This window comes from Chiloscyllium punctatum, chromosome 12 (assembly GCF_047496795.1).
Source record: "Chiloscyllium punctatum isolate Juve2018m chromosome 12, sChiPun1.3, whole genome shotgun sequence".
Lineage (NCBI taxonomy): Eukaryota > Metazoa > Chordata > Chondrichthyes > Orectolobiformes > Hemiscylliidae > Chiloscyllium > Chiloscyllium punctatum.
Window position 1 is genome coordinate 59030806 of NC_092750.1, and position 23622 is coordinate 59054427.

General features: G+C 39.7%; 1 protein-coding gene across 8 annotated transcripts in view; it reads left to right on the forward strand.

Annotated features, from left to right (window-relative positions):
* The window catches only part of LOC140483865 (protein bassoon-like), a 645800-nt gene that overhangs the window by 498862 nt on the left and 123316 nt on the right, over positions 1-23622 (forward strand). For all 8 annotated transcript variants that reach the window (XM_072582636.1, XM_072582635.1, XM_072582637.1 and 5 more), the window contains exons 9-11: positions 791-889; positions 6193-6248; positions 10886-10991. In XM_072582636.1, the coding sequence (XP_072438737.1) occupies positions 791-889; positions 6193-6233 (140 nt within the window). In that variant the 3' untranslated portion in view covers positions 6234-6248; positions 10886-10991. The remainder of the gene's footprint in view (positions 1-790; positions 890-6192; positions 6249-10885; positions 10992-23622) is intronic.

The window sequence follows — 23622 nt, forward strand, 5'->3', positions numbered from 1 at the left end:
ATTTTAACTCTGAATTGTTGCCAAGCTTCCTGCCTAGAGTCACTGATTTCAAGAACTGGGGCTTCATTATCATCACACTGGCTGCTGTCTACCTCTGACGCATGCCAAAAATCAACTGGCTTGTTTGTAGGCAAAGATCAGGAGATGAAAATACTGATGGGCTCTGTCAGGGTCTGAGGGTGAAAATGAGTTCGAGCCTCCCTGTGGGTCTCGATGTTTGACAAGTTACAGGACCCCAGTTAGCATGTGACTCAGAGGGACTCCTCAGTCAGCCATTGTAGAGCAGCTTATGGCAACTACCCAGGGTCATGAGTACATGGCATGGTCTTCATGTGATTGAATGTGCTGTTTTGTTAGCCCACAAATATTTGGGCACATGGTGCAAGGTGTCACATGATTAATAAGTAGAGGTTTGCTTTCTTTCCTTTTTTGCCACTGCTCAGTCTCAGCCTGAAGGATTTGCTGTATTCACACTTCAAGTTCATACCATTTTAATCAATTAAAGTCCTCCCTACTCATTAATTACAGTGCAGTATTAGAATAAGGAATAGAAATGCCAAATTTTAATTCCCATTCAGCACACTTTGTTCTGGGGAGAGAAAATTAATCTGTTCCTTTTCACAGCGAGTCCTCCATTTCCCACCTACTCCAAATATTTCCCAATGTGCATTTCTTGGTGAATAAATTGTTGAATTGTGCTGCAGTGACAAATAGTCTGGTGATACATAACTACAAACAGTATTTCTATGAGATTTGCAAATATTTATAGTCTTTATTTGGCTCTGACTAGGTTCCAAACCAAGCGAAGAAAAGGAGGGTGATATCGGAGCTTTTGTTTCCAAAATGTTGCCTGGAGGAGCAGCTGAGCAGGCTGGAAAACTGACTGAAGGTAAGAAAAAGGTGGTCAAAGTAAAGGTGAAGGAAGCGCTAAACTAATTTGTAATTTCCATGGATTAAAATGCTGAAGAAGTTCCTAATTTTTTTTGCCTATTAGATAATCCAACTTTCTTGCGTTACTCCCAAGAAATGCTCTTAGATCTTGTTCTCTCTCCTTTCAAGTTTACATTTTCAGCTTAGAAGAAACATATCCCTGATAGTAACGTTGTTGTCAATTTTTCTGCATCGGTTATTTAGGATACTTTTATACTTGTTTAACTTTTTTTTTCTGTTTATCAAAGTAAGGGAGTGGTACACTTCCCATTTAAGCGGCCCTACCTCAGCTTGAAGCATTCACAGGTCAGCTCAGGTGCATTGCACTTTGATGCAGGATGTTGACTGTTTCCTGACAGCAACACACACTGCATCTATTGCAGTATTTTCCATTTGGTGTCTGAGTGAGATTGTCAATGTTGGAGTGAATTGTTGCTAACTTCAGCATTATTTAATGACAAGCAAAGTCATTTAGAATTGAAGGAAGTAGGATCAATGCTAGTCTTTTGAAGGAGCAGATTTCAGCTGAACTGGTAGGTAGAATAATTAAATCGGTGATCAGGGTAGTGGGGAAGGAGAAAATCATCTTGGATTCTTATTCCTTGTTGCTATCCAGCAACCTCTGTTAGGTTGTGGAAGTACATTTCAACAAAAGCTTGCATTTTTAGGTGAGGAATGAAAATAGAAACTGGTTAATGAAGTCCCGCTGTGATCTCCAGCACTTTTTGTTTTCAGTAAAGATTCCAGCATTTGCGGTAATTTGCTCCTCCAAATAAATCCTGCACCATTTTGTTGCTCCTTTGCAGAAACATTTGCAAGATGTTAATTTTGATTCAATACCCACACACTTACATAGAGTTAAGATCAGGCCTGTTAGATCTGTAACTTATTACCTGTGATAGAAAATATGATTGAGGCATCGCTAACTTAGATTGAGAATAAGGAAAATTTACTCATTGGAATAAGGAATTCCATCAGCATACACATTGAAGGGATTGCTGCAGTGCATTAGTTTAAGATTCTGTGTTTGTCTGAAAAGAGTTGTTGGCACAACAGAACTACAGCATTTAGTTTTTATTCACCTGAAAGTCACTTCTGACAGGAGCAGATGAGATTGAACATATTTGGTTGATAGCTAATTTTCCCAAAAATTCTAAAGGTTTCTGACTTACTACCACTTCAGCGCTTTAGTGAGATCCATGAAGATAAGATAAAATGTGTGTCCTGTTTCCATGATGTGAAGGTGCTGGTATTGGACTGGGGTGGGCAAAGTTAAAAATCACACAACACCACATTATACTCCAACAAGTTTATTTGGGAGTACTAGCTTTCAGAGTGCTGCCTGATGAAGGAGCAGCGCTCCGAATAAACCTGTTGGACTATAACATAGCGTTGTGTGATTTTTTAACTTTACACTGTTTCCTATGATTTTGTTGTTGCTGGCAAATGGAAAAGATCATGTCCACTGTACATCTTACAAGATAAAAAAAACGCAGTCTTTTCAAGGCATAAGTCTGCAAGTGTTTTGAACCTGAGCCCCATGAGTCCTTCCCAGTGTTGCGAAAGACCTCTCGTCAGGGTGAATAAGTTGGGGATGTAAAAGCTGATGGTGTCCACTTTAACCACAGCCAATTGTCATTTTTAAAACCCTTCTGCTTCAGTAATGTTCTTCAGGGAAGGAAATTGCTGTTCTTACCTGGTCTCTCCTACCTTTTATTCCTGATGAAGGGCTTTTGCCCGAAACGTTGATTTCGCTGCTCGTTGGATGCTACCTGAACTGCTGTGCTCTTCCAGCATCACTAATCCAGTATTTGATTTTCAGCATCTGCAGTCATTGTTTTTACCTTTTTATCTCCTACATATGATTCTAGATCACAGCAAAGCAGTTGACTCATAATTGCCCATTGGGCAACACATCCTGGCTGAATCAGCAACACTCATGCCCCTTGGATTAACCTTTGGAAAAAATTCACCCTCAGGCACTTCTGAACAACGAGGAGCTATCAAAACTCATTGCACCTGATAAGGCACGGACAATTCACCACTGATATCATGCAAAAAAGCAATGGTCTTAGCCAGAGAGTTAAAAAACAATTGTTATTTTGAAAATTCATCATTAATTTGAAATTTAGTCATCCAAGAACCTTGTCACAGGACCAAAATGTCTGGTCTTTGCTGGAAATGTTGAATTGCACAACTTCTGAATCCTTGCTTCAGTCTAGTTAAAAGAAGTTTGCTGCTAACATTATGTCATTATGTTAAGAACCTAACTGGTGACACTACAGCCAGACACCAGGTTTAGCCATTTCTAGTAAATCTAATTTGAAACCTAGTCTCCAGAAGAGCTGAAGAGTCTTTTATTGAAGAGTCTGTACAGCAACATCTTTTTGCTGCACTTCCATCAACTTCAAAGCTAATTCTGAAACTTCAGCCAATTTCACCCACCTGATTACAAGCATCCGAGAAAAAGAACCTTCACTGGAATTGACTTCCAGGGCTCAGAGACAAAAACTTGCAAACTAATGCCAATATCTTTGATTTATAAGTTGCTCTTAAAAATAATCTCTTTCCTTTTATGTTTATGTGTGTATTGCATGAATCAAACTCCCAGGTCTGAATGCATGAATCAACCATACCTCTGATCTTATCCATAAAGGAATTTGTTGTGGACAATTTATGATTAATCATTACAAATGAAGAGCATAGGGAAAAAGCACCATGGTCTATTAAAAAAGTGAAAGTAATAAGAAACAGTGGCTCAGCTGCCTCTCAGTACCAGGTGACTGTGTGGAGTTTGTACCTTCTCCCTGTGTCTGTATGGGTTTCCTCCGTGTCCTCCAGTTTCCTCCCATAATCCAAGGATGTGCAGGTTGGGTAGATTGCCCCATGCTAAATTGTCCATTGGTTTCAGGGATTTGCAGGCTAGGTGCATTAGCAATGGAAAATGAAGGGATCGGGTAGCAGTGTGGGTCTGGGTAGGATACTCTTCGGAGTGTCGTTGTGAACCCGATGGACTGAATGGCCTGCTTCCACATTGTAGAGATTCTATGATTCTAAGAAAAATTAAAAAGACATCTCCTCTTCCTTAATAACAGTTACACTCCTAAGTTAATGATTAAGAACGAAAGTAATTGAAGTTCTCACTAATAATTCCAGTATTTAAACCTTTTTGCTTGGTGCCCAGAGATATTCTGCATATGTCTTCAATTACTTGCTGCATATTTCCTTGTTAACCCTTACTTCTCCAAAGGAGCTAATTCCAATAATGGGAGGAATTACTGGAAATAAATTACTATAATTTTACTGCTTGATGAAAGTGTGTGGATTTTGAAAAATTGTTACTGAAATAACTTTACTCAATTTCTACTACCTTCTGGGAATTTTTGATCTGAAGATAAAATTGCACAAAGACGTTAAAATATAAATCAGTCATGAAATTATCATAAAGATTATGTTCAGGTTGAGTGAGCTTGAAATTCTTATCAGAAATAAGAACAGGAGTTGACCATATGCCACCTAGAGACTATTTAATCATGACTGATCTTCTGCCTTAATTCCCTCTCTCCTCACTATATCCCTTGATTCTAGGATGTTAAAAATCTGTCTACCTGAATTTTGAATATGTTAAATAAAGAAGCATCCAAAACCTTCTGAGAATTCCAAAGATTCACAATCCCCTGAGTGTGAATTTTTAATCCCAGCCCTACATTATTGAACACTCGAGCTGAGGTTGTGCTCCAGATTCCCGGGCCAGAGGAAACAAGCTTTTAGTGCCAAAACTGTCAAATTCAGACAAAAGAATATCGAATTCAGAAGAATAAAAAAAACTATCGTGTTGAGTAGCATAAATTCAGATCCAGGCAACTTGTGAGGTGAGTCGTTGATTGGTTTGGCTGAGGGGTACACAAGTGAAATAAGTGTCTGAATGCGCAGTACAACACATTCTATGTCAGTAATTGTCAATCTCCATCTGCAAGCTGCTATTAGTAGAGTCGGAGGTTGTTCTGACAAAGCATTGTTGAAAAACACCAATGCAACAGAATTGAAAGCGCTTAGCTTTTGACAGTGACATTGAAAGTGTTCTACATCCAAGCACTTGTATCCCTTACCTTGCTAAACACTTAAATGTGGCCTGTCTGACATCAAAAACCTTTTTTATAGAAACCGGTGAACTCCTTGGAGTTATACCAACTTTCCTGTATTGTTTGTTTTGACATAGGAATTCCAGTAACATATATTTCAAGTTGGATGCCAAGTTGCTAGTCAACAATGAAAAGTTTTGCTTAAACTAAAAAATCTCAGCCCAGGCTAAGAATCATGTTTGTTAATTGTAACACTAGAAATTTCAGGAAGCATGGATCCTTTCTTTTAAAAAAAATTGTATATCACTTTTTTTATTACCACTGAAGGCACGTTAGAACCAATCATGCATTTTTCAAATACAGTCACGATTGTAACGTAGGACCATGATTGGCACACAACAGGTTCCCATGACCTGCAATGTTATAATGGTCATATAATATGGCACTCTGCTCCTCTTTGTAAAAAAAAAGTACCATAGGAGCTTTTGTACCAACATGAGAGAACAGCTGAGACCTCAGTTTAATGTCCCATCCAAAAGGTGGTACCTCCAACAATTTGTACTTGTTCATGTTTTGCACTGAAGTGTCAGCTTAGATTTGATGCTTAAATGCAGGAATGTGACTTAAAACCAACACCTTCTGACTCAGACCCAAGTACGTCCAGCTGAGCCAGAGCTGATGGTATTGTTTTTCAGACGAGACATTAAATTGTTTTTCCTCTCCAGTGGGCAGTAAAATCCCACAAATTTGTTGTGAAGAAAAATCAGAGGAATTACCTGGTGTCTTGTATTTATCCCTCATAATATATTCACTATATGATGACTTATAAGAGCATATGTGCTTGATTATAAAAATATGGTATGTCTGTGATACAAAGAGTAAAAAAAATTGGTTTAAAATGCAACTTATTTTTTTCTACTTTGCAAATCGTTATCAGATTATTTCATTTATGAATTGTTAATCATAATGCTCTTTTCAGCTTATAGTACACATCAAACCTTGCATGATTTTCTCTTTTGATTGAGGTGACATGGGGATAATTACAAAGTCAGAGTAGGCTGAAATGTCTAATTATTGTGTTGAACTCCTTCCAGTTTTAATACCGACTGTTCTTCAGCTACTGCAGCTTGTGATTGAATAATGAGAAAGCTCAAACTTGTATTTTTAAATCTTTCTACAGGCATTGCTTCTTTTGGCCGTAAGTTAACTTCGTTTTGGTGATCGTGCTGCTGTAAGGTATGTACAATGTGTTTGTTGCAAGAGGTGAACGGCTCAATGAAAGTTCCATGTTGTTTCACCCATAATCATGTTCATAACCTTTACAATGCAATTTATTTTAGGAATGCAGTCTGCTATGCTTCAAAACGATGTTTGGAAAAGAAAAAAATTTAAACTTATCATTTTTATTTTAGTCCCTTATCCTGATCTTCTGAATGCAGTGAATCGGCTGAGACAGAATTTCATGAGGCGTTCTGCCTTTTAATGCCTTTCTCCGTGTGTCTGATCTGTAATTAATAATCTGGATTCAGAAATTGATTCATCGATTACACTTCATGATTTGGATGAAAGGAGTGGAGTGTGCAATTGGAAGATCAAGAAACTAGACAATATTTGGAAGTGGGCAGAATGGTAGAAAATGCAAGTAAATGTAGTTCCATACAAGATTTTATATATTGGAATAAGAGTATGAGGTAAACTCCTAATGAATAGAGTCAGTAGAGAAAACCTTGACAACAGTCTGAAGCAGATTCAATATTGACTGTGTCAATTCATTTTAAATAAAGGGCATTATTATTAAAGCAAGGCTGAGTTTCAAATGAATGCCACTTCTCGATGGTGCACAGCAGAGTTAAAAAACGATGTCATTCTCAAGCGACAAAAAGCAGCTGTCTGTCTAAAGGTGACACTGCCTGGATGTAAAACAAACATGACAACAAAATGTCTGTCTCCCTTCCCATCAAAACAGGAGGCTGTGTCTTGGTACAGGCCTCCCCCTGCCCCTCTCTTGCTGGTACACAAGCCTCAGTCTCATCTCCACGACCCCATATCAGCGCCATATACATGCAGAATGTGTGGTGACATCATTGACATGGGTGGATGTTTCCTATGGCATCTGCTGTTATAACCAGGTGGCATCACTGGCCACATCTGCACATGCGCATTGGCTATTTTGCATCGCTGATAATCACTGCAATAAGGCACAAGGAATGTTGAGTTGCACCGTCAAATTCTGTGCATTGCCCTTGTCAGGCTCCCCCATAAACATTCTGTTCTGGTCAGCAGAATATAAAGAGAAAGAAGTCCCAGAAGTGGAGATGAAGGGACTAAATTATCAGCAAAGAATAGAAAACCATGGACCCTTCAGTCTAGCAAGGAACTGAGTGCAAAGGGAGACTTGCCGATACTACCAGGAACAGAAAACATTATTTAAATTTAAAGAATTAAAATTTAAACATGCTACAGAATAACCACTTCAGAAGATTTAAGTGGCACAGTGGTTGGCAGTGCTGTCTCAGCGCCAGGGACCCAGGTTTAATTCTGGTGTTGGGTGACTGTGTAGAGTTTGTATGTTCTACCTGTGTCTACATGGATTTCTGCTGGGTGCTCTGGTTTCCTCTCACAGTCCAACAATGTATAGGTTTGGTGGATTGGCCATGCTAAATTGCACTGTTGTGTCCAAGGGAAGTATAGGCTGTGTGGATTAGCCATGCTAAATGTTGGTTTATGGGGATGTGGTGGGTCAGGGTGGGATGCTCTTCAGAGGATCGATGCAGACTTGATGGGCCTCTGTCTGCAGTGTCGGGATTAAATGATTTTATGATCTTGACTTAATCTATGAGTTGTCAAATTCAGTAACTATTAAATGAGCAGCAGCAATTGATATGAGATATTTGTGTCGGTCAGTTCGCTAAGTGGCCAGTGTGTGATGCAGAATGGCATTACAGGCAGGTTTGATCCCCATACCAGCTCTATGATTCAGGAAGGCTTGCCTTCTCCTTTGCCTTGCAGAGTGGTGTCCCTTAACCTACATGCAACCTAGTGTCTTTCTTTAATGGACACAGATCCTTTGTGGACAATGGCTATCTTCTAGTTGACAGTCATTACAGTCTTAGCTTCTCCAAAAATTACAGCAAAATAATAAAACAATGGCATTTTCTATTCAGACACAGGCTATTGGATTTTTTAAAGCCTATTTCATGGTGTGTTGGGAATTGAGATGGGCATTTAATTGATTTCAATAGTGACTTAGCTGAGCCCTGCCATCTTCACAGCATTGTCAGGATGAAACTAAGGGTGGGAAGGCCTATGGTCAGATTTTCCACCCCATCATCGGTTGAGACCTCGGTCAATTAGTTATGACATGAACAATCTCGTCCTATCATTGCTGGTATTAACTCAGTAGCAAATGGGCTTCTTAAGACGCATTGTGCATGATGGGTTAAACTGTGTGGCCTGCTTGTCATCAACAAGGAGGTGGTAGGAAGAATGAGTTCCATGTTCAAAAGCATTCAGTACCTGATAAACAGTACAACATTGGGAAGGGGGCCCCTGCTGAGAACCACACTCTGATTTGATTTGATTTATATGGACTTCAGTAAGGCATTTGTCAAGGTTCCCCATGGGAGACTGGTTAGCAAGGTTAGATCTCACGGAATGCAGCCATTTGGAAACCGAACTGGCTCAAAGGTAGAAGACAGAGGGTGGTGGTGGAAGGTTGTTTTTCAGACTGGAGGCCTGTCACCAGTGGAATACTTTTATTCATTTACATAAATGATTTGGATGCGAGCATAAGAGGTATAGTTACTTAGTTTGCAGATGACACCAAAATTGGAGGTGTAGTGGACAGTGAAGAGGGTTACCTCAGATTAAAACAAGATCTGGACCAGATGGGCCAATAGGCTGAGAAGTGGCAGATGGAGTTTAATTCAGATAAATGCAAGGTGCTGCATTTTGGGAAAGCAAATCTTAGCAGGACTTGTACAATTAATGGTAAGGTCCTAGGGAATGTTGCTGAACAAAGAGACCTTGGAGTGCAGGTTCATAGCTCCTTGAAAGTGGAGTCACAGGTAGATAGGATAGTGAAGAAGGCGTTTGGTATGCTTTCCTTTATTGGTCAGAGTATTGAGTACAGGAGTTGGGAGGCCATGTTGCAGCTGTACAGGACATTGGTTAGGCCACTGTTGGAATATTGCATGCAATTCTGGTCTCCTTCCTATCAGAAATATGTTGTGAAACTTGAAAGGTTCCAGAAAAGATTTATAAGGATGTTGCCAGGGTTGGAGGATTTGAGCTATAAAGAGAGGCTGAACAGGCTGGGGCTGTTTTCCCTGGAGCATCGGAGGCTGAGGGGTGACCTTATAGAGGTTTACAAAATTATGAGGGGCATGGATAGGGTAAATAGGCAAAGTCTTTTCCCTGGGGTCGGGGAGTCCAGAACTAGAGGCATAAGTTTAGGGTGAGAGACGTAAGATATAAAAGAGACCTACGGGGCAAGTTTTTCACACAGAGGGTGGTACATGTATGGAATGAGCTGCCAGAGGAAGTGGTGGAGGCTGGCACGATTGCAACATTTAAGAGGCATTTGGATGGGTATATGAATAGGAAGGGTTTGGAGGGATATGGGCCGGGTGCTTGCAGGTGAGACGAGATCGGGTTGGGATATCTGGTCGGCATAGATGGGTTGGACCAAAGGGTCTGTTTCCATGCTGTACGTCTCTATGACTCTATTATTGTCACATGTACTTAAGTGCAGTGAAAAGCTTTGATTTGTGAGCAGTATAGGCAGATCATAACAAACAAGGCCATACAGATCATAAAGGTATTTAGACAGAGTAAGACATACAAGGTTACAGCTGCACAGGAGCACATTAGATTTGAAATTAAACAGGCCCATTCAGCAGTCTAGTAACTGCAGGAAAGAAGCTGTTCTTGAATCAGTTGGTACATATGTTCAAGCTTCTGTGTCTTCTGCCTGAAGGAAGCTGTTGTAAGAGCGTATTACCGGGATGAGGGGTTGTCTTTGATGATGGCAGCCTTTCCATGGCAACGAGAAGTGTAGATGGAGTTCATTGATAGTGGGTTGGCTTTCATGATAGTCTGGACTATGCACACAACTTTCTATAGTTTCGTATGGTCCAGGGCAGAGCAGTTGCTGTACCAAGCTGTTTTGCACCCAGATAGAATGCTTTTTATAGATCATCTGTAAAAGTTAGTGCAGCTCCTTATGGTAATGCCGAATTTCCTAAGCCTCCTGAGAAAGAAGAAACTTTGTTGTGCCGCTTTGACCATTGTTTCTACGATGGAGGTCCAGGACAGATTGTTGGTTATCAACACTCCCAGGAACTTGACGCTCCCAATCTTTTGCCCCTCAGCTCCATTGATGTAGATAGGCTTGTGTCCTCCTCCTCTTCCTTCCTTCTTGCAAGCTCTGCACTCTGACCCTCACTGTTTAACCCTCATATATCACTCTCTCAACCTCCCCCACCCTCTGAAACCTCTCCTGACATTGCCTACCTGAGGCCTGGATTGCCCCTTGATCCTGAACCTCCAATTATAGGCAGGCACTACCTCCCCAGCGGCACTGATTTCAAAAGAGCTCCTCATTTCTGATGGTCCATGTTTTCTGTGGGCCATGTTTTCTGTGCATTAAGTTGGTTTTTAGCCTCAAAAATAACTCACCAGAAAGGGCAACAATATCATTCTGCATTTTAGATATTCATGTTTCATTCTTAACTCCAAGATTTCCAAATAATTTGTTCCAATGAAAATGCAGTGTGTTGGAACTGTGTGCATTTTATTGCCTTTAACTGTCAGTGGTTGATATTGCATTTTAATACTTATTTAGGTTTTGAATGTCTTCTGGTTGGTTACAGGAAACCTGATGTGGGAGTGGAGAGAGGTGCAACTACTGAAAAAACCTATGAAGAATCAGAATACATTCAACAAGAAACATAAGAGCTCGGGACTCTGTGTAACTCGGTGAGTAGCTGAAACCATATAGGATAGGGGTTTCTTTTCCTCTTCCTGATTTGCGAACAAATAATTATGCAGAGAATATCTTATTAACAAGACTGCTAACACTGAATAAATCTGCAGCCATTTAGGGCAAATCATAATGTTAAAGTGATTGCATTTTGTTAGCTTTTCAAAGAGTTAGCAGGCATGCAAATTAAAAGTATAAAACATATCGTGAGCTGTGAATTGTTCTGAACTGAGCACAGAAGGTTTAACTGTCATAATTGTAATAATGCACTTTTATTTAGAACCTTAATGTTCGTAAATAACCATTATAATGAAATCTTTTAATGATTTGCAGTTATAGTTAATGAACTGTGCATATGAAAATATTAGGCTTTAAATCTGAAATGACAGTCTTCTTGCAATCTTTCATATGACCGCCACAGATACACACATGATTGAGTTTCCGTACAGATTTGCAAAGGCAGGTTGTAAACTGCAAAGCACTGTTATGCTCTTGAAGTCCATTGCTCTTGTTGTAGTACCACATAACTGATCAGTATTTTTTGGAGGAGAATAAATAACAATTATTCATTCATACGCAATGTTCCATTAAATACACTATGCCTACATATTTTGTCATTTCCTTAATAACCACATTACCAAATAATGAGAAATTTAGAATAAATTTGTACCAAAGATTTCAAGACCTCCTTGGATTCTGAAGCATAAATTACCTACATATTGTCTACAACACTATAGTCCAATGGTCTCTAATCGCTTGCTTTTTCTAAAGCCACATCACTGCTATTTGTTATGAAACCACACTTGCTGCTGTTGTCACCACGGTTAGCGACAAAGAAAACTGCAGATGCTGGAATCTAAAGTAGACAAGCAGGAGGCTGGAAGAACACAGCAAGCCAGGCAGCATCAGGAGATGGAGAAGTCTATGTTTTGGATCTAAAAATTCTATTTTAAAAAACTCCAAGAAGCTTCTGTCTTCATTCTGTATGAAATGGGAAATACAACAGTGAAATACCACACCCAGTACCTTACTGTTTATGCAGATCTGTGGGATGAAAGTCAAAGGAATTAATAACTCTTCTTGCACAAATAGTTATGATACCATACTTGAAATATTTCAGCCATCTTTCATCCCAAGACATGGAGAAATATTCACAGCTCAAAAAGGTTCGAAGATAATATCACATATTCACCACTTTAGTGGATACTGAGTTAAGATATGTCTCATCTTTGGTAATGGGGTTATTAACATACAACTGAAGTTTCTTAAAATATCATAGAAAATGATGGTTTAAAAAGGAAAATGTTTGCATCTCTTAAGAAAATTATTAATGCTGATAAAGAGATGAAAGCTGGGGATATGTTACTGAGCTGATGAAACCTAAAGCTGAACATTTTTGAAGTACGGATTATTTTTATTCATTCACTGGTTGTTGTCTTTGCCAGCAATGCCCACAATGGTGTTCCAATGGTAGATGAGGCACCAACCTAATTTCCTGGATGGTGTTAAGCACCCTTGAGTGTTGTTGAAGCTGTTCTCATCCAGGCATGTGGAAAGTATTACAGTAGAGTTAATATTTTGTGGATGGCAATCCACACAGATTAAATATGGGCTCTTACCAGAATGAATATAGTCTTTGCTGTAGAGTTCGGATTGAAAATGCAGAGATTCTTGATTAAGTGAAGAGTAGTTGGAGAACAACCCAGGCTAGATATCTTCTCTGATGGAGCAGATTCAATAGACAATGGATTTTTCTTCTTTTGTGGTCTGAAGCGCTCACTATCAGATACATTAAGAAAATTCTAACATTCTAGTCAATTACAATTGTCGAAAATTGTCTGAATCTGTCTCTTTTAAAATAGTTACTTTTCATGTGTTTTTATCATTTTTCAAAAGATTAATGCACGTGGACATGGAATAATGACTTGCCTCCCTGTTATTCCGAGGCAAACATCTCTGCTAATAAACCAGGATATCTTAACAAAGATGTATTGGTCTTGGAGGATGTACAACATAGGTTTTCTAGAATACTTGGATGTCAGGCATTAAGTCATGTGTCAAAATTATACAAATTGGGTCTGTTTTCTCTAGAATTTAGAAGGTTAAGAGGTGATATGATCGACGTATTAAAGATAATAACAAGGAAAAATTAGGTAAAGCTAAACTATTTCAACTGTATGGATTCTAGAATCAGGGCCACAATCTGGACTGTTCAGGTGAGATATTAGGAAGCAATTCTGTACACAAAGGTTAGGAGAGGTTGGGCACTGTCTCCCACAAATTGCAGTTGATGCTATATCTGTTGTTAGTTTTAAGTCTGAGATAGATAAACTTTTGTTAAAGCAAAGGTATTAAGTGATATGGGCCAAAGATAGGTATATGGAGTCAGGTCACAGATCAACCCATGATCCTACTGAACAGGCTCAAGGGGCTGAATTGTCTATTCCTGTTCCCATGCTCCTAGGATAAAATATAATTCACAGGGTACAATTAGCTATAATGAAACTGCCCAAATCCATAGTTCAACCTGAAATTCCATTTTTCCTATGGGCTGTTCTGCTCTATTAGTATGATAGCTGACTGATTTGGAAAAGCCAACCAACAGTAACTTTCTACATGTAACTGCAGCTGTGTAAGTTATTAAGTTAGCTTGACAGAAAAATCTTGGCTTAATGCTGTTCAGAGATTAACGAGAAAGAACTGATGTAGAATATTGATTTAACCATACAGTTGATTAATTACTCAAATGCATTAAATTCGCTAGGTTGAGGATAGACCATTAGTTACACCAAAGTACATCAGTTTGATATCTGCATTTTTGTATAATTTCCTATGCAATATGTAGGGATTCTAATGGTTCAAATTGATCATTTGCAATTTTTAAATTTGGAGGAAATAATTTCCTTCTATCCAAAGCATATTTGAAAAAAATTTAAATTCTTCAGCCCGTGGCGTTGCATTTACAAGTTTTTCTCACAGATAAAGTTGAGAGTTTATGGATGCAGCATTGATCACATTTCTTTTTCTACACATGTTAAAATCAGGCTCCAGAATCAACCCAAAGATAAATTGAAAGTCCTTGGGTGTCAGACATATGACTCTGCCTGAAATTAAACTGAAAATAAAACTCTACCCACCCACACAACCCAACTCATGTTTCTGTCTGTCTTGAACCGTTCTCAATAAATTGCAGATATTGGGGCAGCACAGTGACTTAGTGGTCAGCACTGCTGCCTCAGTGCCAGGAATTGGGTTTGAATCCACCTTCAGATGACTGTCTATCTGGAGTTTGCAAACTCTTCCTGTGTCTGCGTGGGTTTCCTCTGTGTGCTCCAGTTTTCTCCCACAGTCTAAAAATGTGCAGGTCAGGTGGACTGGCCATGCTAAATTGGCCAGATTGTCCAGGGATGTGGAGGTTAGCATGGGAAATGCTGGGCTATAGGGACAGCGTAGGGATGGATTGCTGTTCAGAGGACTCCATGGGTCGAGTGACCTGCTTTCATACTGTGATTCTATGATGTATAATTAGCTATATTCTGACAGTCTTCTATTCCTCTCCCAAATATTCCATATGCAACCACACAAGGAAATTTGCAGGATTCTGGCTGAATTCTCTCAATCCAACCCAGTATCACTTAAAGTCAACCATACTATCTCTGCCATTATTCTTCCACCAGTGCTGTGGCTAAATTGGTTAAACATCTGGATTAAGCCCATAATAGCTTATTAACCAGTACAATTATTAACAGACGTAAAGAAAATGTAACATTTACGAATCGATTAGATTGGTAGCTGATAAAGCCTCAGTGCTAGATACAGCATATTATAATTTAGTTTTGGTGAGTGAACACTATTCCCTATTCCCTGGTGCAACACCCAGCAAAACACTACACTCACAACTTACATGTATGACATCTGCATGCAGTCACTAACAGGTTATATTTCCTTGACCAGTCCATGTGGAATCAACTGACCTTCCTCTAATATGTTTGGGATCTCAGTGTGGTGCAATATAACAAAGCAAGGCTGCATTAATCCAATTACCATGAATACTATAGTTTAAAAATGGACAGACAAACAAGAGACTCTTGCACAAGTCTCAGTGAATTATTTGTTTCCAGTTCAGGCCTAAACAGATCTTGAGTGGATCAATGAATGTCAGATAGTTGTGTTGTCTTAAAAACAGGACTCTTAAGTTATTGCTCCACTGCAATATTGGAGGAGTACAACCCTCCAACATCTCTACATGCTTCCAATTCTAACCTCTTGTGAGGTTCTGATTTTCATTCTCTGCAAATAATGACTCTCTGAACAGTTGTATCTTCAGCAGTCGATCCATCAACTTTCTCCCAACCCCTCTCTATCTCATTTGCCACCTTTAAAATGTTACTTCATTGACCATGTTTTTGTCATTTGTCTTGATATGTTCCTATTTGGATCAGTGTCAAAATTGGTTTAAAGTAAAACAGATAATACTCACAATATCAAGCAGGTCAAACAACATTTGTGGAAAGGAAAATGGTTGACAGTTCAAACAGATAACCTTTTTCCCCTTATTTGTTTATCTTTTCTGTGAAGCACATTTCAGATGCTTAATATGTTAAAAGTCCAATGTAAATAAAAATTATTGCATAACTACAAGATGCTTTCATTCAGATGAGGCAATAAACCCTGCCTATATTCTCTGTATTTTAAAATATCTAATGCCACCATTTGAAGAACAGGGAATATACTCGTTATCTTCTGATCTACAAACCTCCTAAAACTAATGCCCCAAAGCATAACTAGTCATTTGTTCATTTGCTGCTTCCCATTATGTGAATCATCCAAATTTTCTGCCACATTTGTCTACAGTTGAACATTATTTGATTACAATTTGACATGATTTGATGAATAGTTACACTGCAAGAGAAATGCAACTTTATTTCTTCTGCATAGATTTGTTTAATATTTATGCCAACATGGTTGAGGGTATTTACTTTTTGCAGCTTTAATTTATTCTTCAGCATGACACTTGAGCAAAACTTCAGTGCAGTGATGGATATTTGATTTGAATATTAAGCATCTGAGTAGAAGTTTAACCTCAATAAAAAATGTTAACGCATTAATCTTTTCTGAATAATGCTGGAGATTATGACTATGTTGAAGAATAAGTCTGAGCCTGTATTCCTGAGTTTCAATTTTGAAAGAAATTATTTGACTGAAATCTTTTTCAAGCAAAAATATGTTTTGAAATATATTGCTATTCTGGCAAACAGCTTCAATAAAAGTTTTCTACATTTCTATGCAGAGAAGGGCGTTCAGTATAATTGAAGACATCATCGCACTCTGAGTTGTAGCTCATAGTACAAATCAAAATGATTAATGGTATATATTTGTTTAATGGCCTCCTCTGCTTTTTATTGAAACTTTCAGAATCTACTATTCCATTCTTACTTGAATCAACATAATCACAACACAGATTGCCCTCTTCTGCTTTTTCATTGTGGTTTGGTGCTCTCAGGAGCCTGTTCTTTGTCACTATTTGGAAGCATCAGGATTATTAGAACTTTTTAATGATGACGCCTAGCTCTTTATTATAGCTGCCTCCATTAATTAAATGAGATTGCTTTATTCATGACTTGCCCATTTGATTGCATGTTGTGGAAATTTTTTTTAAAAAAATTACTGTAACAGAATGTCACCAAAGCTGAAAAAAGGAAAAGAAAAGCTTGTGTTTAAAAAGCATCTTTCAAGTTATATTTCCCTTTTCCTGAACATATGGAATTATTTAACCTTCCTCCTGTATTCATAGAATATAGAATCCCTACAATGCGGAAAAGGGACATTCGGCCCATTGAGTCTACATTGACCCTCCAATGAGCATCTCCGCCAGATCCAGGCCCCCACCCTCTCCCCATAATCCCACATTTCCTATGGGTAATCCACTAAACCAGCACATCCCTGGACATTGCAGGACAATTTAGCATGGCCAATCCACCTACACATCTTTGGACTGCAGAAGGAAACCGGATCACCCGGAGCAAATCCGTGCGGATGTGGGGAGAACATGCAAACACCACACCAACAGTCACCCAAGGGTGGAATCGAACCTGGGTCCCTGGCACTCTGAGGTAGTAGAGCTGACCCACTTTGTTCTGGACTCCTGTGACGTGGACTGTTGATTTCAATACTCATGCTTTACTTTTCGATCTCCCTGTTGACAGTGTTCGGCTCTGATAAAGTGCCATCTAGCCTCAAAACATTAGGTTGCTGTCTCTTCATGGATGCTGCCTGACCTGTGTGGTTTCCAGCATTTTTGTTTCCAGTCCTCACTGTTGACAACCCACTTGTATTTTGACAATGAGGAAGGAAAAAATGTCCTTTATATGTTTGACACTCTTAAAAAACAGACCTCACTGTTTCTTGTGCCACAATGTCCCAAATGCACCCTCATGCTACAATTCTAGAATTTTCAACTTACTTTGCCATGATATTTTCCATATCATTTTCATGAATCTTCTCAAAATCTCTCTCTCTGTCTCTCCCTCTCTCTCTCTCTCTCTCTGTATCTTTGGTTCCTATTTGAGCTATCCATTCTTTTCTCTGTCAGCTGTACACTTTACTCCTCCTCACAGAGTACATTGAGATGCCTTCCTATAAAAGAGCAGGTGCAATTTAAATGCAAGTAGTTAGAATACATTTTAATTTGTAGCCTGATCGATATCCAATCAAATAAGCTGAATTAAAACACAAATCAGGTAGCCGGCCACATATAGATGTTCTCTTATTACACAGACTCCTGTAGAAATTGTCAAGACAGATAATCAACAGTATTACAAGGCAAGCATAGATTATGTTTAGGTGCACATTTTATTTTATTCCCTGGAGAGGATATAACGTCAGTAGTCAGTAGTCAATGTCCTAAAAACTGAGATATTGGATTGTATTTCATGTGTTAAGAGAAAAGTACCAAATTAACATATCCATCAGTGAGAATGGATGCATTTACTGCAGTTAGTCCTTTTTATTTAAACTATTCTTGAAACAAAAAAAAAAGAAATGAATGGGGACAGAGATGCGTTTAGAGAGAATTGAAAATGAGGTGCATCTTCTGGTGATGCTTTGCAACAAAATTTTGCTTCTGGAATGAAAAATTGTGATTTATTCCACAGGGAACTTAACTGAGATTTGAAATGACATCTACACTAAAGGGTAAACTTCTTAGGGAGAAACAAAAGAGAAATATGATGTGAATTACCATAGGCCACATTTTAATTCAAACAGGCAAAGAGCGGATTTGTGGTCTTGTCTCCCTCCCCACTCACCTTGGCACAGAGAAACAAATCAGATGAGTTATGATCAATGTGTATTTGAAGGAGTATGTGGTTTGGGGTGGCATAATTGACAGCAAGGATTTTGGCACAATTCATTTGTCAAAATTTAAATACAAAATATCATTAACACTCGTGCTGCCATGCGAGGTCATCAATTATAACACAAAGTGGTCAAACTGCACTCCCACTCATCTGTACTCTGACTCGATTTCCTTCCTAGCAGGAAACACACAGATGAATGTAATTGACTACAATTGTGTCTGTTGCAGTGTTTGGATAAGACCCAGCATATCAGAGGTAAAGCTGCCTGGAAAACTGTGATTAAGTCGAATTGGACTATATTCTCTGAAGTTCAGATGAATGAGAAATGAAATCCTTGAAACATAATGTTGTTAGATGTCTTGGGAGGGTGCATGCTGAGAACTTGCCTTCTGTAGCTGGAATCTCTCAGACAGTCATTATTTCAGAGTAGATGGGAGTTGCATATGAAGATCCTGCAGAATCTCCACCACAGCGCACACTGAAGGAATTGTCCTTGAAGTTGAATATTTTGCTAGGTAATTCACCTAAGGTTGGCACCCTTTGAAAATATCCATTTAAATTGGAGAAGTCTTGAAGAGTTCTGATGAAATTCTGTCAATAATTGCTCAGGAAATATTTGATTATTAAAAACATTGTCTAACTCCTCAGTAACTGTTCACAGACCCCATTCTATCCCTCAGCCCAAAGGTATCTTGCCCAGACCACTTATCCTCCCAGATGTGACACCTTTATGTCTAGAACCCGGCATGATCCTTCTCTTCTTCCCGGTTCCGTCCCACTGCCCCTGCCCCGCTTTGTAACTAATCTGTCCCCACTCATCTTAGCATCTTCCTGTTCTTAAATTTTCCTCAGCATTTCACATGGTTGATTATCAATGATATGCTCCTTCATCATCTGCCCTCTATCCTCCACTGGATTCATTGAAATATCCCATTCCTGTCTCCTTCTGTGCAGCCTGCCCATCTCTTTTAATGTCTTCTGTTCTGCTCCTCTGTATCATCATCAGAGCTTTCCTTGAGATCTACTGACAACTACTCGCTACTCAATTGAATCACGGTAACATCAGCATAGGAAGAGGATCTACTGCTATCCGTATGCAGACAGCCTTCAGCTGTGCTTAACCACTCTTTCACTCTATCACACAATCATCTTGGTACTGTCAGACTGTCTAACTAATATCAAATTAGATTGAGCCATAGAGTTAGCTGAATATTGGGAACACTGTCTAGCATTAGTTCAGTTCTGCAATATTGAACTTACGTTGCCGCTGCTGCAAAAAGGGTACCCATCATTTGTCTCCAAACTTTCACACTGGTCATTTTATTTTAATCCCTTTGAATATGTAATATGCTGTAATTTCTTTTAAGGCTTTATAAAAGTTTCAATGTACTTTCCCCCTATTGCAGCACTTCTCTTAACTACTTCAGTCATTACACATCCTTTTCACCTTAGATTTTACTTTTGCACTGGATGTGGTGAATAATTATACAGATGAGGAAAACTGAGTATTATTTGCACTTAATCTTTAAAACAGGATTAAAATGAGTTCCACACCATGCAGAACTAATGGATTTGCGGATAAATATCAGCATCTTTACCTTTGTGCTATTAGGATTGATCTGAGCCAACATAATGAGCAAGACGCTCCTATAGTCCTTTGTTACTTGTGCTTTTGAATTTTAAGTGATGCTTGACATTGTATGCAGTTTCCAGCGAATGGGCACCTGATAACCAACTGGCTGCAGGGCATCTTCAAGCTCAAACCGGCTTTTGCTGTGAAAAGAAATCTTGTCAATTCTAGTTTACTCAGTGGTAAATATGGCTGTCAACTTCTTAACTTTTGATATGGAAAACCTTTACATTTCAAAAAAAAATTACTTGATCTCTCCTACAACAGCTACAATGTTCATTTATGTTGTAGACTGGGTAGCACAGAGGCTCAGTGGTTAACACTGCTGCCTCCCAGTGCCAGGGACCTGGGTTCAATTCCTCCCTTGGGTGGCAGTCTGTGTGGAGTTTGCACATTCTCCCTGTGTCTGAGTGTGTCTCCTTCAGGTGTTCCAGTTTCCTCCCACAATCAAAAGATTGGCCATGCTAAATTGCCTATTGTGTCCAGGGTGTGCAGGTTTGGTAAATTAGCCATGGGGAATGTAGGGTTATAGGGATAGGGTTGATCTGGGTGGAGCACTCTTCACAAGGTCGGTGTAGACTGATGGGCTGAATGGCCTGCTTTGACACTATAGGGGATCTATGAGTACTGCGCATAAGTTCACCAGCATGTAGAATGACCCCTTCCTTTCAAGCCCATAGACCCACCACCAACGCCACCCGAATCCTGTAACCCTGTATCTGCTATGCCTAATCAGTCTAGCCTGCATCATCACCCAAGGCTAGAATCAAACTTGGTGCTGTGAGGCAGCAATGCTAACCATTGTGCCACCCATAAATCGTGTTTTTTTTCTCCATACAGTCAATATATAGGTTAACCGCACCCTGACATTTAAGCCTCAACATGCTACACTTGCACTTGGAGTCAGCTTCAATTTTTCGCTTCTCAAATGGTTGTTTTACTTTTGATTGCCTTGTAATTGGCTGCAGGGGATCAAAAAAGATGAACAATAAAGATAGTGATAACCCACACTAGCAATTTCATTTTTACACAGGGTGTATAACTCAACATCAACTTCTGAAGGGATGTTACAAGGCTTCAAAGTTTTTCTTGTATGCACTTCTACAGCACTTAGAGGCAAATTTCTGCAGTGTCACTTCATCCTTTGCCTCATTCATCGCTTCAACAAAAGACTTTTTTATTTTCGGATGTCAAGTCGCGCAGGCTCCAGCAACTTACTGATTCCAACATCTGTCCAGCGGACCGTCCCTTAGCACCTACCCCTTTCCAGCCCTCAGATGCCATCACTTTCTGTCCTGCTGAGACCACTACCCCCAACCCTAGACCTTGCCATGTTTTCACAATGCCTCCTGACCTCCCCCTCTCTGAGGCTGAATGTACTGTCTACAGCAAAGAACTCAGCTTCATACTGTTATGCCCTAACCTTAATGAGTTTTGAGCTCGTCATGACATCGAACTGTTTTCCCACGACCTCCATCTCCATGCTCATTTCTTTGGGCAGGATTTGTACCCCCCACCACATTCCACTGATCCCTTCACCCGCCTCCAGTATTCACCCTCCACTTGGACCGTTTCCTCTGACCTCTTACCTGCCCTCAATCACATCATTGAAAATTGCCAACATGACATAGACCCTCTCAATTTCTCTGCTCCTGTCACCCACTCTAACCTGTCCCCTTCTGAAGTTGCCGCACTTCAATCTCTCAGGCCCAACTCTAACTTTATAATCAAACCTGCTGACAAAGATGGTGCTGTTGTGGTCTGGCACACTGATTGATTTTTATCTTTCGGAAGCTCAACGCCAACTCTTGGACACTTCTTCCTCCGCAGATCATCCCCCCCCACTGCCTCCAACCTTGTAGTCTCTCAAACCCAGGCAGTCAGCTTCTACTTCCTTCCCAAAATCCACAAACCAGACTGCCCCAGTAGCTCCATCATGTCAGCCTGATCCTGCCCAACTGAGCTCATTTCATAAACAGACTCCAGGGCACTTCAGTGGCCAGTAATGAGGAAAGAATTGGTGAAGTGGGACATTAGGATGTGTAACCAAAAGTTTGTTTAATAATGCTGACTTGAAGGAACGGCTTACCTGCGAGAGCGTGAGTTATGTTTTAGAGAGAGAAGTGTAGAGGCTGACAGCTGAAGGCGTGGAGACCATTGGTGGTGGGGCAGGATGGGGGTCGCGGCGTGTGTGTGGGGTGAAAAACTGGAAAAACAAGACATCAAATTTGGAGGAATACTAAGGTCTTTGAAGATTCTAGACTGCGAGAAGTAATCAGATAAGGAGGAATGAGGTTACAAGGAAAATTTGAACATAGCGATGAGAATTTAAATTTTGGAGCACTTGGGCCAACTTACATGGATCAGGAAACAGGAATCATGAGCAAATTAGACTTGGTCTGAATTGGGATATGGGCAGCAAAGCTTTGTGTGAGCTGAAATTTGTGGAGGGTGAAAGATGGTGAATCAGCTGGGCAGCATTGCAAGCACTTTCTCTTAAGACATCATAAGCAGGAAGATAGCCTTTGTGATGTATTCAAAAACTCAGTACGATCCAGTGCAGCCTGAGACAGTGGCCATGGAGGAGAGTAGGACTGGTGACTACGAAACAGGGCTTAAATTCAACTCTGTGATGAGGTCAGGAGATAAGAGGTCCTGGCAAAACTCAAACTGAGCATCTGTGAGCAGGTTAACTGGAGTAGGCAGTTCAGTGTTGAGTCTTCTCTACCATTCAATAAGACCGTAGCTGATGTGACATTTCTCATGACCACTTTCCTGTATGTTCCCTATAACCGTTGATTGTCTTATTGATCAGGAATCTATCTCAGCCTTAAATAAATGCAAGGACTCTGCCCCCGCAGTTCTCAGTGACAAGGAGTACCAAAGACTGTCAGCTGTCAGAATAGAAATTCATCCTCCTCTCAGTTTTAAATGGTCACCCCTTTATTCTGAGACTATGCCCTCTGCTCCTAGAATAGACTAGAGTCTACTATAACCAGAGGTTACTGATGAGCAGATGCAACATGAGAGTACTGTGGACAATCCAGGATTATTATGTTGCTGAAGATTGAGAATACACTGATAGAACAATAATTAGCTAGGCTGGATTTGTCCTGCATTTCATGGACAAAAGAAAACTGGCAATTTTCCACATTGCTGGTCAGATGTCAATAACTATAAAGAATAGCTTGGCTAAGGATGTGGCTAGTTCATGAACAAAAGTCTTTAACATTGTTGTTGGAATGTTGTCAGAGCTCATAGCCTTTGCAGCATGGAGTGCCTTCAGCAGTTTCATAATATCACATGAAGTGAAGACAGACATCTGCCATACTAAGAACCTCAGGCGGAATCTAAGTTTGGTCATCCACTTCGCATTTCTGACTAAAGATGAATGAAAATGTTTTATGCTTTTGTACTATTGTGCTGGGCTTCCACATCCTTAAGGGATAGGATATTTGTGAGCCACCTCTTCCTATAACATGCTTAATTATTCACCATCATTTGTAATTGTATGTAGCAGCACTGTAGAGCTTAGATCTGTTGGTTGTGAAATCACTTAATCTCATCTACTACTGGTTGCTACTTATGTGTAGCTTCACTGGATCTGTATCTTATTTTTTATGTGTAACTTAAGTAGTG